Source organism: Macaca mulatta, chromosome 2 (genome assembly GCF_049350105.2).
Source record: "Macaca mulatta isolate MMU2019108-1 chromosome 2, T2T-MMU8v2.0, whole genome shotgun sequence".
NCBI lineage: Eukaryota > Metazoa > Chordata > Mammalia > Primates > Cercopithecidae > Macaca > Macaca mulatta.
The window spans coordinates 170,152,441-170,170,549 of NC_133407.1; the positions used below are offsets into that span (position 1 = coordinate 170,152,441).

At 40.7% G+C, this 18,109-nt stretch overlaps 1 protein-coding gene and 1 long non-coding RNA gene across 5 annotated transcripts in view; one reads left to right on the plus strand and one right to left on the minus strand.

The window, feature by feature from the left end:
* Window positions 1–18,109, minus strand: part of SIDT1 (SID1 transmembrane family member 1) — a 90,872-nt gene that overhangs the window by 56,527 nt on the left and 16,236 nt on the right. For all 4 annotated transcript variants that reach the window (XM_077993921.1, XM_077993920.1, XM_001106443.5 and 1 more), the window contains exons 2-3: window positions 6,462–6,583; window positions 5,292–5,462 (exon numbers count right to left, since the gene is read on the minus strand). In XM_077993921.1, coding sequence (XP_077850047.1) covers window positions 5,292–5,462; window positions 6,462–6,583 — 293 coding nt within the window. The remainder of the gene's footprint in view (window positions 1–5,291; window positions 5,463–6,461; window positions 6,584–18,109) is intronic.
* Window positions 1,321–7,220, plus strand: LOC114676429 (uncharacterized). Its single transcript, XR_003727473.2, has 3 exons — window positions 1,321–3,000; window positions 6,386–6,605; window positions 6,869–7,220. It is a non-coding gene; the product is annotated as an uncharacterized LOC114676429 (long non-coding RNA).

Genomic DNA, 18,109 nt, shown 5'->3' on the forward strand with positions numbered 1-18,109 from the left:
GCTGGACTTCTGCACTTGACCATCCCTTGAATACCTCAAATTCAACATGATAAGAGGGAATGTGCTGTCACTTCCCTGATCCTGACCTACTATGTCCCTTTGTCAGTAAACCTCACCAGACTTCTGACATCACCCTAGGAGTCATCTTGGACTACCCCCTTTCTATCACTTTCCACATTTGATTGATCACCAGGTCCTACTCATTCTATTAGTGTAAAAGTAACCTGCCTCCACCTGAAGCACCATGTTTGCCCAGTACAGCATCATTAAGAGAGAGAGAGAGAGAAAAAAAAGGAATGTAAATCTTTATCGTAGTCTCCTCCAAAATACCAAAAGGTGATTATGTAGTATGACACATAGCAAAATCGTCTAAAATTCTCTTATCCACCCATTTCTTCAAAAAATCTATTACTTTTCACAGCATGGTAGCTGAGCTATCTCACTCACACACTCTCTCCTCTTAAGACAGACTCAAGATCCCTACTTAGAAGGCTAGGGGAGGGCTGAAGGCTGCAAATATTCATAGAGGACTATAAATTTGATTCTGCCACATATATTCGCTGAATTATGAATTATCTCCATGTGTACTATTTGACTTGTTTTCTCCCTTACAACCTTGTTGCTGCCATACACATTCAAGTTCTAATCATTTTTTATTCTTCCCCATTCAAATAACTTTTCATTTGCCTATTTGTCCCTCATCTTTCCTCTCTGTAATTCCTCTTCCACACTGCCACTCAAGTCATCTCTAGAAATCAGAGCTCCGAATGCTATCCTGTTGCTCACAATCCTTTAATGGCTCCCATAACCTGAAAGATGAAGTTCCACTCCATAGTCTAGAATCCAACATCTTAAAGATCAAAGTTGGGCACTGCCTGTTTCTCCAGCCCTATCTCCTGTAACCTTGTCTTGCCCAGGCATCATGTGGACCAGGCTTCTTGGTGTGTTCATCAAGACTGCACTAGTCTGCCTAACTGTAACTCAGAGCTCCCCTCTAAGTGTCATATTAGTATACATCCAACACTTCGCCAGATATCTGTACTTCAAACTCAACCTGTCCCAAAGTGAAGCTATCATCTATTCTCTTTCTTATCAAAATTCTCATTTTCTCTTAGTGGCCCCACCATCTACAAGCCACATTGACATTAATGACTCTTTCTTTTCTTTTTCCCTCATATCTAATCAAATTTCAGCAATTTTGCCTCCCCTGATATTTCAATTCACCTCCTCATTATTTATTTTGACCACTGCATCAGCCTTCTAACTTCTCTGCCTCCTGTTTTGTCCTCTTCAAATCCATTCTCCATACACAATATAGACAACTATTTAATTTTTTTTTTTTTTTTTTTTTTTTTTTTTTGGTGAGACGGAGTCTTTCTCTATGGCCCACGCTGGGTGCAGTGGTGTAATATCTCGGCTCACTGCAACCTTCGCCTCCCCGGTTCAAATGATTCTTCTGCCTCAGCCCCCCAGGTGGCTGGGATTACAGGCGTGTGCCACCACGCCCGGCTATTTTTTGTTTTTTTTAGTAGAGATGGAGTTTCACCATGTTGGCCAGGTTTGTCGTGAACTCCTGACCTCAGGTGATGTGCCCGCCTTGATCTCCCAAAGTGCTGGTATTACAGACGTGAGCCACTGCGCCTGGCCTGTTTAAATTTCCTAATGCCCCTTCCTAAGATCCTCCTACCCCATGATCACACGCTTGCCTGTTTCTGTGACCATCTGCTGTTGCCTGCCTGCAATTTCACACTCTAGCAACACTAAACGCCTAGGCACTGGGGTGTAGAAAAAGAGTAGTGGCGCAGTTGTGTGTGTGTGTGCAGAGGATAGGTAGATGGCAGGGAGTAATGCTTTAAAGCAGAGTTGTTTTAATTTTAAAGGAATTTTGTAGAGATGGGGTCTCATTTTGTTGCTCAGCCTAGAGTGCAGTGGCACGATCGTGGCTAAAAACAGCCTCAAACTCCTGGGCTCAATCAGTTTTCTTGCCTCAACTTCCTGAGTAACTGGATCTACAAGCACACACCATCATGTCTGGCAAATTTTTTTGGTTTTTGTTTTTTTAGAGACTATGTTGCCTAGGCTAGTCTTAACTCCTGGACTTAAGTCATCCTCCTGCCTCAGCCTCCTGAGTAGCTGGGATTACAGGCGGGAGCCACTGTGCTCTGCTAGTAAAGTTGGATTTAAGTAAATGTTTCAAGGAATTGAGAAACATATTTAGAGAAACACAAACCATTGGGAGGAGAGTTTTAAATAGAAAGTAGAAATAGCTTGTCATAGTGAGAAGAGTGCAGGACCGGGAGTCAGAAGTACAATTTAGCCTTGATTTTGCCCTTTCCTAGCTGTGTGAATTTGAACAAGTCACTTAACTTCTCTGGGCAGCAGTTTGCTCATCTGTTAAAATGAGGCGGGTGGATTAGATTCCCAAAGGTCCTTCAGTTCTTAAAACGTATGATTCTAGGGGGAAAAAATTCCCAAAATGTGTTCTATGTACATTATAGTCTGCCATGCAAAACCGTACAATAGAAACTTCGATCTTAGAGATTTCAAATTACTTCTTCAGTGTTTCTCTCAATTCCTGAGCCCATTTCTCATCACAATCCTCAACATTTCCCCACTACCATCATCCTTTGGATTTCCAGGTCACCAGCCAGGATGGTGTGTAAATGTGTGATTTTGAAATGCTTTTAAAGTCTGGTTGCTGAGGCTAAGTCATATTATGAGGTAAAAACAGAAAACAACATGAGGGAATAGATTTGCAATTTCATCAGCATGCATATAATTCATTAACACTCGCTACAGTTGTGACCTTATGACTTTATTTTCACAGCATTCAGTTCTCAAAAGGTTCTAATTAAGCTTACAGAAGACCATTCCTACAATTCAAATATGCTACCACCAAGTGACACTGCCACTGCTACCAGGTGACACTTGATTGATTGATTAAAGACAGAGATCAGTTGATAAAAGCAAGGCTTCTCTGCAGTTCAAACTGCACTCTATGTAAGTACTGTAACATGTTATCACTCCCATCAAATGTGTATTCCCATATGGTTAAATATCACAAGTAGATTTTTAAATTATTAAATTAGGCCAAGCACGGTTACTCATGCCTGTAATACCAGCATTTTGGGAGGCTGAGGCGGGTGGATCGCTTGAGTCCCAGGGGTTCGAGACCAGCCTGGGCAACATGGTCAAATCCCGTCTCTACTAAAAATACAAAAATTAGCCAGGAGTGTGGCACACACCTGTAATCCCAGCTACTTGGGAGGCTGAGGCACAAGAATCGCTTGAACCCAGGAGATGGAGGTTGCAATGAGCTGAGATCGTGCCATTGCACTCCAGCCTGGTGACAGAGAAAGACTCGGATTCAAAATATATATATTAAATTAAACTGAAGCACCATATTTAGAAATTGCTTTAGGGTAGTGGTTCTCAACTCTGACTGCACATTAGAAACACCTGGGGAACTTCAAACAATTTACCAGTGCCCAAACCTCTCCCCTAGGGCCTCTGATTTAATCGCTCTAGGTGGATGTTATTCACCAGAGAATCTTTTTCTCCTTGTTTTTGTGGAGGATGAGTGTTCTTTGCTCTTAAAATTATCATGTCACCTTTTCCAACACCAGAATTAATGGAGGGACTTGAGAAAAAATACTGTGACTACTTCTCCATCCTTCTGACCATTCATTCATTTATCTGTCCATGTTTCTGTATGGGTATAACACTATGTCAAAGAGTGTAGAGAAGACCAAGATAAATATTTGAGTCCCATTAGCAACTCTACTGGCTACAGATGTCTTTATAAACTGCCTTAAATTTAAGGAGAACTTTACTGTAGAGCCAAACTTTCTGATCAGAAAAATAAGCTGGAAAACAGTGACACGTATGATTTTGAAATATTCTGATTTTTTAAAAAATTAACTTTTTAATTGAAATATAACAAACATGTATTATAGAAAAGTGTGCAGTTATAAGTATATATTTGAATAAATTATCATCAAACATAGCCATGCACTTCTATCCTCCCCAAAGGCACCACTATTCTGACTTCTAACGTCACAGAATAGTTTTGCCTGCCTGTAAATTTTATATAAATGGAATAAAATAGCATACATTCCTTTTGTCTGGCCTCTGTTTTTTTTTTTTTTTTTTTTTTTTTTTTTTTTTTTTGAGACGGAGTCTCACTCTGTCAGCCAGGCTGGAGTGCATGGCATGATCTTGGCTCACTGCAACCTCCCCCTCCTGGGATCAAGCATTCTCCTGCCTCAGCCTCCGGATTAGCTGGGACTACAGGCGCCTGCCACCCGGCCCAGCTAATTTTTTTTTTGTATTTTTAGTACAGACGGGGTTTCACCATGTTGGTCGGGCTGGTCTCGCTCTCCTGACCTCAGGTGATCCACCTGCCTTAGCCTCCCAAGGTGCTGGGATTACAGGCGTGAGCCACCGTGCCTGGCCTGTCTTCTATTTCTCAACATTGTGAGATGCATCCATGTTGTTGGGTATAGCAATAGTTTGTTCATTTTTATTTTTGGGTAGTATCCCACTGAATGAATACCACAATTAGATATCTAGGAGTTGGGTATAGATCAAAGGAGTGGAATGTAGGCCTTTCAAATTATAGCAATTTGGTAGTTGTAATGGAATCCCATTATGGTTTTAATTTACATTTCTTATAGCTAATGAAGTTGTGTTTTTTTTGTTTTTTTTTTTGTTTTTTTGTTTTTTTTTAACCATTTGGGTAGCTTCTTTAGTGAAGTGTGCAAGTCTCATGCTTATTTTTTCAATGAGCTTGCCTGTTTATTTTAGTTTTTTAAAAAACAGGAGGAAAACAATACTAGTCACACCAAGAAAGGACAAAGCGGCATTCCTACCTATGTTACTAACCTGGAAGGAGAAAGCAGGAGTAATAATAATGACAAGGAAAGTAGCTTAATGTCTTCCCTAGAACTAAAACAAAACTTCCTTCAGGAGTGTGGCACCGGTTGGGAATACAAAAGTATTTAGTCACCAGTCATTCTTGCCTGGGCTTCAGGTTGGACAGGACCCTCACACTGATCCCTGAAAACAGATTCACCTATGATGGCAACCACTCTCACCTTCTGCACTCCCACTCTTTTGTATAGATGAAGGCCCTGCTGCTCAGTTATGGGAAGGAGAGTTCAGCAGGTGCTAAAATCATACGCTAAGTGGGTAATTTCCTTCGAGAGTCCCAGTCTGTAAGGATGGAAGATAAATTGAGCATCCACAAGCACAGGAAGCACAGACACGTAAACAGAGAAAGTCCCGCTTACCGGAGCTGGAAGTGCTTGAGCTTGGTAACTAGCAGTTTGTACTGGGCACCCAGGGGTGCCATGGATGCTACATCTACAAATATCAATTGCTCCAAGGGGCCCGTCTCGTTGGTTGCTTCTGAGGGGCATAAGGTGCGGCTCACTTCTTGGTAGTTGTAGCTCCTCTGGTATCTGAAGCAGCCAATATAGGGGAAAAAAATAAACAAGAACAAGAAAGAGACTCAATGAATGAGTGGGGAAAGGAGCCTATCTCATTTTGCTTCTCTCCAAATTTGTTTTCAAGTCCTTATGTTTTGAATTTTAGACTGGAACTATCAACAGTAATTTTAGAACCAGTGTTGTTGGCATTGGGTTGTATGATATAATAGCAGGGATGTGAGGACTGTTCTGTGCTGACTAGTTCACTTAAGTGGCATCTACATTACGCTAAGCCATTCTCCTAATTCAGTGAGGAATAAATATCCAATTTGAGGAGGAAACTGTCCTGATAGAACAACCAGCTGATTCCCATTTTCTACTCTTCAAACTATTGCTAAAATAGAGAGTAAGGAAAGCCCTGGAGTCCAAGTCAAAGCTATCAGAGTCAGTATTTCAGTCCTCGAGTTCTTCAACCTTTAAAAATAATGTTATGCATGCATTTTGCATGCCTTCCAAGTTTTTTTATTAGTGCAGTAGTATCTTATACACTTCTCCCCTGCAAAAATAGAAACTCGAGGAGGGCAGGCACGTTGTTGTTTTTTCACTGCTGCATCTCCAGCACCCACCACTTAATAGTGTTCAATAAATATTATTGAATGAAGAATGCAGACACACGATGGGCATTTTGAAGAACAGGGGAAGAGTTACTCATTTATGTTAACTGCTGGACATAGCCCATTGGAGGGCCATTGGTTGACCCAGTACCCAAAAGCTATAGAGTATCATAGTATGTTTTTAAAATGGTAAAAGCTCTTCTAGGTGTTGCCAGTCTAGGTAGAGTGCTCATCTAAAAATTGAACAGAGCGAACAGGTCAGAGAGTGCACCATGATCATTATTTGCACTTTGTATGCAGAATGTCTCGACATTCCAAATGTCTGATTTTTCCTTTCATTAGGGAAAAGATCAATTAAGTTCTAGGACATTGAAGAAAACCAAATGTAGTGAAGTTGCCTGGAAGAAAACCCACTTACAGTCCTTGGAAGAGCAGAGGAACCTGCCAGGACAGCACCTCTTTCTGCTGACGAACCACCACAAGGACCGGGTAGTTGAGATTCTCAGAGGAACTGTTCACATACACCCTCACGGCGGTCACCTGCATGGCAGGGGAGAAAGAGGTAATGCAAAACGTGCACACGCATGCACACACACACGCGCGCGCGCACACACACCATAGTTGCCCTGTGAGGTTCAGAAACACTTTAATTTCTGATATTTGCTTCTCATGATAGGTAATCCAAATGCCCCAGTTGTTTCTCTTCATTCATATTGTAACCAGAGTGGGTCTCAACCTTGATTGCACATTGAAATTGCATGGGGAGAATTTTTTAAAATGATGCCTAAATCCAACCTGCTAAAATTTTGATTCCATTAATTTTAGATGAGACCAAATTATAAAGCCTTCAAACAGCAGGCTGAGGAGTTTGAACGGAGCAGGCGACACAAGATTTTGAGAATGAACCCAGAACAGAAAAAGAAAGATACTGATGTGTTTTTCTTCTTACTTGAATATAAATACTAAAGATACAAATATCTAAAAATAAAACAACACACACAAAGCCACCCTCCTTCAAAAACAAATCCTATGAGACCTTCAATTGCTGAAAAACTTTAATTTTGGGTTGGTAAATCCTTCTTTGTTTCAAATCAAAATGTTATGACCACACTTTATTAAAGCCTAACAGATGGCCTGATGCTCCCACCAACAATAAATCATGACGCTTCCCCAGCAACAGATATCACAGGACTGAGTATTCTTCTCTTTCCCTTGCTCTAAGGTATAAATCAATCCTTGACACAAAATGCTTTTTTATATCAGTAACTCCATAGGTCTTTCTGAATACATGCATATCAATCCAAGAATTTAACCCTATTATGGTTATTTTAAAGACAGGAAAGTGAACATGACTTTGGATCTAGATGGTGTTAGTGTTTTCTTTCTTTCTTTTGTTTTTTTCTTTCTTGAGACAGAGTCTCCCTCTGTCGCCTAGGTTGGAGTGCAATGGCATGATCTCGGCTCACTGCAACCTCCCGGGTTCAAGGAATCCTCGTGCCTCAGCTTCCCAAGTAGCTGGGATTACAGGTGTGCACCACCATGCCTGGCTAATTTTTGTATTTTTAGTAGATACGGGGTTTCACCATGTTGGCCAGGCTGGTCTCGAACTCCTGACCTCAAGTGGTCTGCCCACCTCAGCCTCCCAAAGTGCTGGGATTACAGGTGTGAGCCACCACACCTGGCCTTCTTTCAATTTTTGTAATACCATAGGCAACATGGAAGAGAACAAAATAGAAGAGAGATAGGGTGAAAACAACAACAACAAGATTTAATCTTCCACACGAGATTTTGTTTTTCTGATGCCTTAGTATTCTCTTGAAAACTTCTTTATTAGAAGAAAGAAAATGAAACAAGAAAATCCTGCAATTAAGCCCTAATGATCTATCGCACATTCAAAATGGAAATTAGGAGGAAACAGAATAGCATAGATGTCATATACTGCCATTTGGTTCTCATATCATTCTCCTTAAGCCACTGCATTGCTTATTAAATGTTAAAATAGCCCAAGAGTAACTTACTAATTTGATAGGAAGTGCTTGCTCTGAAGGGAGAGTTTTCTTGTGCCTACACTCTACATGTTTCCATGGAAATTATGCTGCAGCTGAAAATTGCCACCATATCTCTAGCGAGACCTCTTTCTTAAGCTCTGAATCTTCCACAGGCACCTCACACTCAAAGCATCTGAAACTGAATGATCACTCCCTTCACTCTTAACTTTAATTTCTTCTGAATTCCCTTGATTGTTGAATGGCCCCACCATGCAGCCATTCATCTAAGCCTGAAACTGGAGATTCATCCTTGATTCCCGCTTCTTTGTTTCCTTTGCTTCTATGTCCTTAATACTGTTCACACCCAGATCCTCCCCTCCACCCCCAGTGACACTCTCATAGCTCAGTCCTGCATCACAGTGACCCTCCTTGGCAGGCCCCTGTCTAATCTTCCGACTCCAGGGCTGCACTTGCTAGAAGGGCAGTTTCATTTGTCATTCCTCATTCCCCTGTTGAAAAGGCCTTCCGTGGCTCTGAAGAATTTTTGGATTTACCCCAACGTAACAAGAATACTATAATGAGTGCTCATGTACTTATTATCCAGTTTTAATAATTACTAACAAATGTATTTTATTTCATTTATACCTCCTATTTCCCATACACCCCCACCACTGGATTATTTGAAAGTACACACCATGCCGGCCGCGATGGCTCATGTCTGTAATCCCAGCACTTTGGCAGGCTGAGGCGGGTGGATCACCTGAGGTTGGGAGTTTGAGACCAGCCTGACCAACATGGAGAAACCCAGTCTCTACTAAAAATACAAAATTAGCAGGACGTGGTGGCCCATGCCTGTAATCCCAGCTACTCGGGAGGCTGAGGCAGGAGAATTACTTGAACCCAGGAGGCAGAGGTTGCAGTGAGCCAAGATTGTGCCATTGCATTCCAGCCTGGGCAACAAAGAGTGAAACTCCTTCTCAAAAAAAAAAAAAAAAAAAAAAGAGGTGCACACCAAAGACCGTATCATTTATCCGCACCACAGTTCAGTCTATATCTCTAAGACACGAAGCCTTCTCTTTTGAACTTAAATACAACACCATTATCCCACTTGATAAAATTAATAATCCTAACAATTACTAACATCCACAGTGTTTGAATTTTTTCAATTGTTTCAAAATTTTTTTCCAGTTAAAAAGAATTGGGCACAAACAAGACCCATACACTGTAGTTGGTTCATATGTCTTTTGAGTCTCTTTTAATGTAAAGGGTACCCCTCTCTCCTTTTTTGGGAAACTTATTTGTTAAAGAAAGCAGCTCACAAAACAGCATTACAAATCTGTAGAAGAACCCACATTCCGGATTTTGTGGATTGCACCCCGCAGTGTCATTGAACAGGTTTTATTGATCTCCTGTATTGCCTGCAAACTGGTAGGTAGATCTAGAGGCATCATTAGATTCAAGTTGTCAAATTTCTCAATCTTTTTCCCAAATTTTTAGTCACAGTCAAGGAAGTTTTCACCATTCCCGGTTACAGAAGAATTTGCTCATACTTTCTTTTAGTATTCTATGGTTTCATCCTAAAAAATTATTTAAACCTCTAATCCCTTTGCAATCAATACTTGCATGTGGTATAAGGAGTGATTGCAATTTTATCTTTGTTTCATACGGTTCTCCAGTTATTCCAACATCGCTTACTTAAAAGTTCACCCTTTCTCCACGGATTTGAATCCCTCAAGCCTCTTCTTGATGTCTTCCGTGCCTTTGTCTCTAGTTTCTTTGTCTACCAACACCTCCACTGTCTTGTCATGTCCAATTACTGTTTCTCAAAAAGGTTATGTCCCCAGTGTTGACTGGCCTTGGATATCTTCCTCATTCTTAAAGTCTTCCTTTAGGAAGTCTTCCCTAACATTTTCCTACCCTACCAAATAAGTGGTGTCCTTTCCTTTTGTGGGTGTGCTGTGTGGCCTTTGATTACCTCTATATGGTATCTCTACCACACATAGCATCCTTAAAATGTAGTCAACTGTATTATTTTTTCTTGGCCATTTCTTTTATCACTTAAATTGAAATATAATTCATACATCACATAATTCATTCTTTTAAAGTACACAATTCAGTAGTTTTTAATATATTCACCAAGTTGTGCAACCATCATCACTCTTTAATTCTAATATTTTTCTCACCCCAAAAAGAAACCTGTATTCATTGGCAGTCACTCCTCATTCCTTCCTTCCCCCAATCCCTGGCAACCACTAACCTAATTTCTGTCTTTACAGCTTTGCCTATATTTCAAATAAATGGAACAATGTGTCCTTCTATATCTGGCTTATTTCCTTAGCATAATGTTTTTAAGGTTCATTCATGTTGTAGCATGTATCAGTACTTCATTCCTTTTTATTACTAAATAATATTCCATTGCATGCACATACCACATCCTGTTTATCCATTCTTCAGTTGATGGACATTTGGGTTGTTTTCACTTTTTAGCTATTATAAACAATGTTTCTGTGAACATTTGTATACAAATTTTTGTATGAACATATATTTTCCATTCTTTTGGGCATATGCCTATGAGTAGAATTGCTGGGAGACACAGTAACTCTATGTTTCACTTTTTGTGGAACTGCCAAAATGTTTTCCAAAGAGGTACATCATTTTACATTCCAGTGATTTGCCTAGCAAGCAATATATAAGGGCTCTAGTTTCTCTACATCCTTGCCAACACTTGTCACTACCTTTTTTTTTTTTCAATATAGCCATACTAGTGAGTGTAAAATTGCATCTCATTGTGGACCACATGATATTTAAACTGCTAGTTTACCTGCATGGCTCTTCTAGGAAGCTGCAAACTTCATCTTTGGCATCCTTAGTGCCTGGCAGAATGCATTAGCTTAGAAGCAGGCTCACTTTTGAGGCTGTAATACAGACACTCACCAGCATTATATAGCATGTGTTTTTAGAGCACACTTTGGTCCAGCTTAAAAGCTATAGCAGTCAGAACTGAGATAAAACCTAAGGAACTTGTCTGCCTCCCTTTTTTCACCTAAGATGCAACCTCCTCCTCCCTTCTTAAGTACTTAATGTCAGATGGGATTTCCTTCAATCTTTTTTTTCACACTTTGATCTAAGGCAAAGATTTTCAAATTTTAGTGTGCTTTTTAGCAAAGCAAATCCCTCAAGTCAACCCCCAGCATTTGTGACTTGGCAGATCAAGAATAGAACTTAAAAATATAAATTTTTAGCAAGCTGCTGGGGGATTCTGATGTACATGGGTGGGGACTAGACTTTGGAAAGGATTGTTCCAAAGAAACCATCTAATGGATAACTCCATTAGTCAGCAACTTGCCAACTGCCCATTGTTCTGAGATGTACGTCCATGAGATCACCAATATTAGAGCTGGTCTGGAAGCTGGTGTTTGTTGAGGCTGACACTGGACTGGCAGAACAGATGTATCACTGCCATGATTATCCCACTTCACTGTTCATCTCCACACCCTCATTTTATTCCTGGCCTGGCTTTTGCAATCTACTTAACCTTTTTATTATTTAATAATGTTCTTCCTAGTCATAATAAAAACAAACTCAGAGATACTGGCATAATAAATTGCCAAAAATAAGTTAGAGTAGGAGCTAGAAGACATTGGGCAGTTTTTCAAGATGAACAGATAGTGGATTACCCCCAGGAAAGGATAAAGAGCCCTGATCAAAATTTGCTTTGCCTTTCCTGAGGCTAATATGCAGCTGAGAAAATTGGATTACATTTGCAGCAGCGAAGAAAGCTGTGTAAAGGCAAAACTAAATGAAGGACAGGGTATTGACCATGGTTAATGGGCGCTGACACCTTGTGAAAGGCCATTCCTAAGAGCTAAGATTTTTCCTCTTGTTGCTTTTTCCTGTTGTCATGACAACAAGAGCACTTTTATTGCATAAATCTGGTTTGCTTTCTGTGTTTACTACAAGCAGGAAATTGAATTATAGCTAGCTAAGAGAGAATTATTTAAGTACTTCCATCTCTGATATTATATAGATCACAGTTATGAAAGGTCTTAAAGCTTAGAGACTCTCCTTTTAATCTTTCAGCATGTCAGTAGAGAAAGGTTCAAAATTATAAGGAATATATTTCTGTTGCATAAAAGAATGGAAATGAATTCAATTCAAAAATCTAGTTTATTTTTGCTAAAATAATGAGACTGCAGCCTATATTATTTGGAATATTAGATTAAGAATCAGAGATTATTGGTTTCCATTATTCAGTACACCACTGTTTTCCTGTATGATCTTGAAAAACTGACTCCACTTGTAAAAGAGCTACAACAGTAGCTGCTGATGGTCCTTTTTTCAGATGTTTAACTGTTTGAGTAACCGTGCTGTGTTTGGTTGTGTTCACTGAGTGTACCTCTGCAGGCTCCTCTTCCCTCCCTCCCTCCTGTCTTTCCCATGCTCCCACTCCCATCCATCAAACATTTACTGAGGATTTTCCCTGAGTCAGGAGCTATGGGAGGTGCTGGGGATATTCTAAAGGCAACTGTGCTCTCGAGGAGGCTTGCAATCTAGTCAGAAAGACAAATGGAAAAGGCACCAATAACTGCATAATGTGATGAGTATGATGGTAGCAATGTGAGCAAGTACTGTGGGTACACAGAGGACAACGTGATTACCCCCGGGGGAGTCAGGAAAGCAGCACAGGCTTCCTACAAGTTGGGCTCTTCCACATAGGTCCTGCCATTGCCTGCTTGATGCATAAGACCTTCACTCAGTGTTGGAAAACCTTACATCTGGGAAGGCGCTTAGGGAGACCATCTACTCCAACCATCCCACGTACAGAGGAAGAACCTGAGATAGATATGATGGCACCTCTCCAAGGATACTCAGTGATGGAAGAATCATGACCAGTACCTAAGCCTGTGTTCCAATCTCCACGCAATGCTTGGTCAGAAGATGCTGCCATCACTATTTTGAATCCCTGGCTCCACTGTACCCAACTCTGTATCACCTGTTATCCTACTATGAAATGAAGAAGCTATATAAACACCATACAGGAGGGGAAGAGACAAGCCACAGACTAGGGATGTTTGTACATATAAAACAGACAAAATATCAGTGTCTTGAATATATAAGGACCCTTAAAACTTATAAGAAAAAAAAAACACCAACGGAAAAAGTGGGTTAAGGATATAAACAACAACTGAAAAGAATGACCAGGCTAGGCATGGTGACTCATGCCTGTAATCCCAGCACTTTGGGAGGCTGAGTTGTGTGGATCCCTTGAGCTCAGGAGTTTGAGACCAGCCTAAGCAACATGGTGAAACCCCTGTCTCTATTTAAAAAATACAAAAATTAGCTGGGTGCAGTGGCATGCTTCTGTAGTCCCAGCCACTCAGAAGGCTGAGGCAGGAGCATTGTTTGAGCCCAGGATGCAGACGTTGCAGTGAGCCGAGATCAGGCCACTACACTGCAGCCTGGGCAATGGGAGTGAAAACCCTGTCTCAAAAAATATTTTAAAAAAATAATAAAAAGAATGACCAAAGAACCTGTGAAAAGATGTTCAGCACTTACACTCATCAGAAAGGTAAAGCCTCCCAAGTATTGACAATACTATGTTTGCAACGTGTAGAGAAATAGAAATTTGCATATTGCGAATGAATATGTTATTTGGTGCAATGACTTCAGTCAGTTGCCAATATCTACTACAGTTGAAGATGAGTTCGCATTACATCTAAGCATTTCCATGACTAAGTTTAGGCACAAGAAAATTCTTAGATATGCACAAGGAGTCATAAACAAGAATGTTCACTGCAAGCATTGGTTGCAGCAATAAAATTTGGAAACAACCTAAATGACAACCAAATAAACTAAATAATAGAAGTATGAAGAGATAAATTATATTCATGCAATGAAATGCTATACAGTGGTTAAAAGCAAATGAACTGAAATATGGATCAGTATGGATAAATCTCAAGAAGATAAATTGAGAGAAGAAGCAGGTTGCTGAAGGAAACATACTTTTCTCATTTATTTAACTTTGTAAACAAGGAAAACAATACAACATTTTTATTTGTACATCTTCAGTAAAATATATATAATCAGAAATGATAAACATCACATTTAAAATAATGGATTTCAAGAACTTTGAAGGATCTGAGACTTTACCCCTTTGCTGCAGTGTCATCGATACTGGGAGAAGACACAAGTCTCCTGGGTTGGAAACAAATAATTTGATGACTCTTGTCAGGGTAAGCAGCATTAGCTTCACTTCTTCTGGTCCCCCAGTACTATAAAGGTGTCAGAGATGGGCCCAGATGGATACCTACCTACATGCAGGGGGTTGCACTATAGGAGAGGAACCCTGAGCTTAGAAAACCCAAGTTTTCTATAACAGACAGTGAGTCTGTCTTTCCTTTAGTCCACAGGGAGATATCGTTTGCTTTCTGAGGCTGTTTGCTATGCAAATATGCTTGAAATGATAGTATTTTTAAAACTTCAGTTGGTGCCTTCGTGTAAGATGTGCAGAAATCAAGAGAACCTATGAAGGACTGTCTCCCCAAAATGGTCACTTTTGGGGATGGAGGAAGAGGATGAGGGTGAGGAAAAACAGGAAATATATTATCCTTTTATTTCTTAAGCGGAGTGTGAGGCACATACGTGCTTGTTACATTATTTTCTATACTTGTTTTATGTCTAGAATGTTTCCTACTACTAATAAAAAAGAAGCCATGATGTGCTGGCCTTTGTGTTTGCCCACTTCTGAGCGACAACCCTCATTGTATAAAGGCTCCTTGTTACGCACAGGTGTGGCAGAACCCAAAACGTACTCTCACTGCTCTCCTGGCTCATTCGCCGCGGTGTACACTTATTCTAGTGTTTGACTTGCTTATGCTAACTTCATAGATCAGACTCCGCCCCCCTGTCTGTCTGTCTGTTTCTCTCTTTCTGTCTCTCATATGCAAGTGGAACTTTATTTCAGGATGTGGTGCCGAAAAAGCACTGACTGCCTCTCTTTAGGTCTCAGCCAGTTGCAGAACTTTGCATTGTCTCTGACCTCATTCACATAGCTCATTTCTCCATTTCTCGGCCCTGGAAAAGAAATATAGCCAGGGGACCCAGGTGAAGTTGGTATTACATTGAACAGTAATGTGCAAGGCTTGATTCTGTGTCATCAGGTTAGTTTCCTAGGACGCCGTAGCAAGGTACCACAAAGTAGGTGGCTTGAAACAACAGAAAGTTATTCTTTCACAGTTCTTCAGACTAGAAGTCTGGAATGAAGGGTTAGCTGGGCCATGCTCCCTCTGAGAGCTTCCTCTGGATAGAAACCTTCCTTGCCTCTTCCTGCCTTCTGGTGGTGTCTGTGAACCCTTGGCATTCCTTAGTGTGTGAATCACTGTTTGCTAATCACTCCCTTCTCTGCCTCTGTTGCTACATGACGGTCCCCCTGTGTGTCTCTGTCTTCATGTGCTGTTCTCTGTGTGTGTGTGTGTGTGTGTGTGTGTCCAAATTTCCCTCTTCTTATAAGTATTTCAGTCATTGGATTGGGGCCCTAATGACCTCGTCTTAACTGGGTCACATCTGCAAAGATGATACTTCCAAATAAGGTCACATTCATAGAGTCTAGGGGTTAGGACCTCAACATATATTTTTGGGACAACAAATCAATTCATAACATTAGGTTTGTAGGATTTTAAAGCAATTCATTCTCCAAAACTCTACCTTTCCCTTACTGTCATCTTATCTTAGCTTTTACGTACTTGCTGTTAAAGTAAATTAACATGGAGGCCAGGCCTGAAGAATTCCTGAGCAGACAAAGCCAGTTAGGCCTCATAAATGTCCTAAACCTTGCTTGACTTGCAAACATAAGCTGGGATTATGGGCACTGTGGCTCCTGCCTGTAATCCCAGCACTTTGGGAGGAGGTGGGTGGATCACCTGAGGTCAGGAGTTCAAGACCAGCCTGACCAATATGGTGAAAACTGCCTCCACTAAAAATACAAAAATTAGCTGGGTGTGGTGGTGGGCACCTGTAGTCCCAGCTACTCAGAAGGCTGAGATAGGAGAATGGCTTGAACCCAGGAGGCAGAGATTGCAGTGAGGCGAGATCGTGCCACTGCACTCCAGCCTGGGTGACAGAGCCAGACTCTATTTCCAAAAAAAAAAAAAAAAAAAAACCAAAACAAAAAACTTAGGGCATACCAATAAGAAGCCACAGACTAACTTACAGTTCTGTAACTAGGAACTTTCCAGCAGGATAAACCAAGTAAGGCAGTTGTGTAACTGTAACTAAAAAAATATTTTCTTTTCTTCATTTCTATTTTCACCCTATCAAAGCCTTCTCCTTGTGTTCCCTTGGTCGAGCCCAGGAAACCACTTTGGTTTGGAGCTGCCTGATTGATGGATCTCTGTTTGCTCAAATACTCTCTTTAAATTCTTATTGTGCTTCAGTTTACTTTTTAACACTGCCAAGACTCTTCATGGGATTGCCAGTCACAGCTGGCCGAGTGAAGATGGGACTGCTGGGTGACTGTTGTATAAAAACAGCTGCCCCTGAGCAAAGCAGCCCTGCAGTCCTGAGTCCCTTTCTTATCATGGAGACACACTTATAAGCTCAATTACCCCTGGCAAAAAAAAAAAAAAAAAAAAAAAGAGAGACTATATAGTCCATCTCATGTAGGATATTAATTTATTTTCACAGCCTGGCTTCCAGCTAGCCTGGAAGAGCTCATTGCAGTGAATTCCATCTCATTGAAAAGTGTAGTTTATTCCTTGGGAGCTATTTATTCCCTATACTTTTAAATTCTCGGCATTTTGTACTCAGAGCACTTTTCTAGAAAGAGGCAGTTTCCAGACCTCATCTCACCAATTTCATTATGCCTAGCAATAATCTAGAATAAATATAGCCATATAAGCCTTCATCGTTTGGTTTATAATCTAGATTTTATATTAAAATGTTCAATTCAATACAAACACGGAAAAACGTTGAAGAGAAGGATAATCATTGGCAGGCTAAGAATACAGAAAAATGCACAGTCAGATTCTGGCTACTTTCTGATGAACTTTGTTCAATCAATAAATGTTTGACTCCCTATCCTGTGAGAAGCATTGTTCTGGACACAGGAGATACATCAATCAGGAGTGTAGACATAGCACTTTTCTCTTTGACATCAGAGGTTTGCGAACAGGATGCCAGTGAACAAGCCATTACATTGACATTCAAGTTCCTGTGGGATTGCATGACATAGATTTTGGGGGGAATATTTTCCTAAAGGATGAGTAGGAATTAACCAGAAAAGGAGGGGGAGGGCAGAGCAAGATAAGTTTCCAAACAAAGGCTACAGTGTAGTAGACATAAGGAAGGAGAAGAGAGACGATAAGAGAAGCATATTTGAAGAATTAAGAGAAAATGAGTTTGGCTGGAGCATGAGGTGCATGAAGGGCTATTATAATCCCAAAGAGTGTTATAAGTCATATTGGGGCAGTTGGGGCTTTATTCTAAGGACAAAAGAAAGCCTTTGGAAGGTTTAAGTGCCACCGTGTTGCCATGCTCATCCCTGGAAACTCAGTGTTGCCTCTGTTGCTGCTGAACAGCTGCTTTCTTGTATCGTTGGTTCCCAAGTCAAAGTTTAGGGAAAGCAGATCTGATTGGCAGCATCTTGACTACATGCCCATGCCTGAGCTTGGTGGGGGGTAAAAATAAGAGGGGGGATGAGAAAGTAAGTGCTTGGTGTTGATCTTCTGTCATGAAAGGAGTTCTACCTCTAGTTAATACTCATGAAAGGGAGAATTTCCGCCAAACACATAAGAATGATGTATTAGTCCGTTTTCATACTGCTGTGAAGAAATACCCAAGACTGCGTAATTTATAAAGAAAAAGAGGTTTAATGGACTCACAGTTCCACGTGGCTGGGGAGGCCTCACAGTCATGGCAGAAGGCACAGGAGGAGCAAAGGCATATCTTGCATGGCGGCAGGCAAGAGAGCGTGTACAAGGGAACTGCTCTTTATAAAGCCATTAGATCTTGTGAGACGTATTCACTATCGTGAGAACAGCATGGGAAAAACCCACCCCCATGATTCAGTCACCTCCCACCG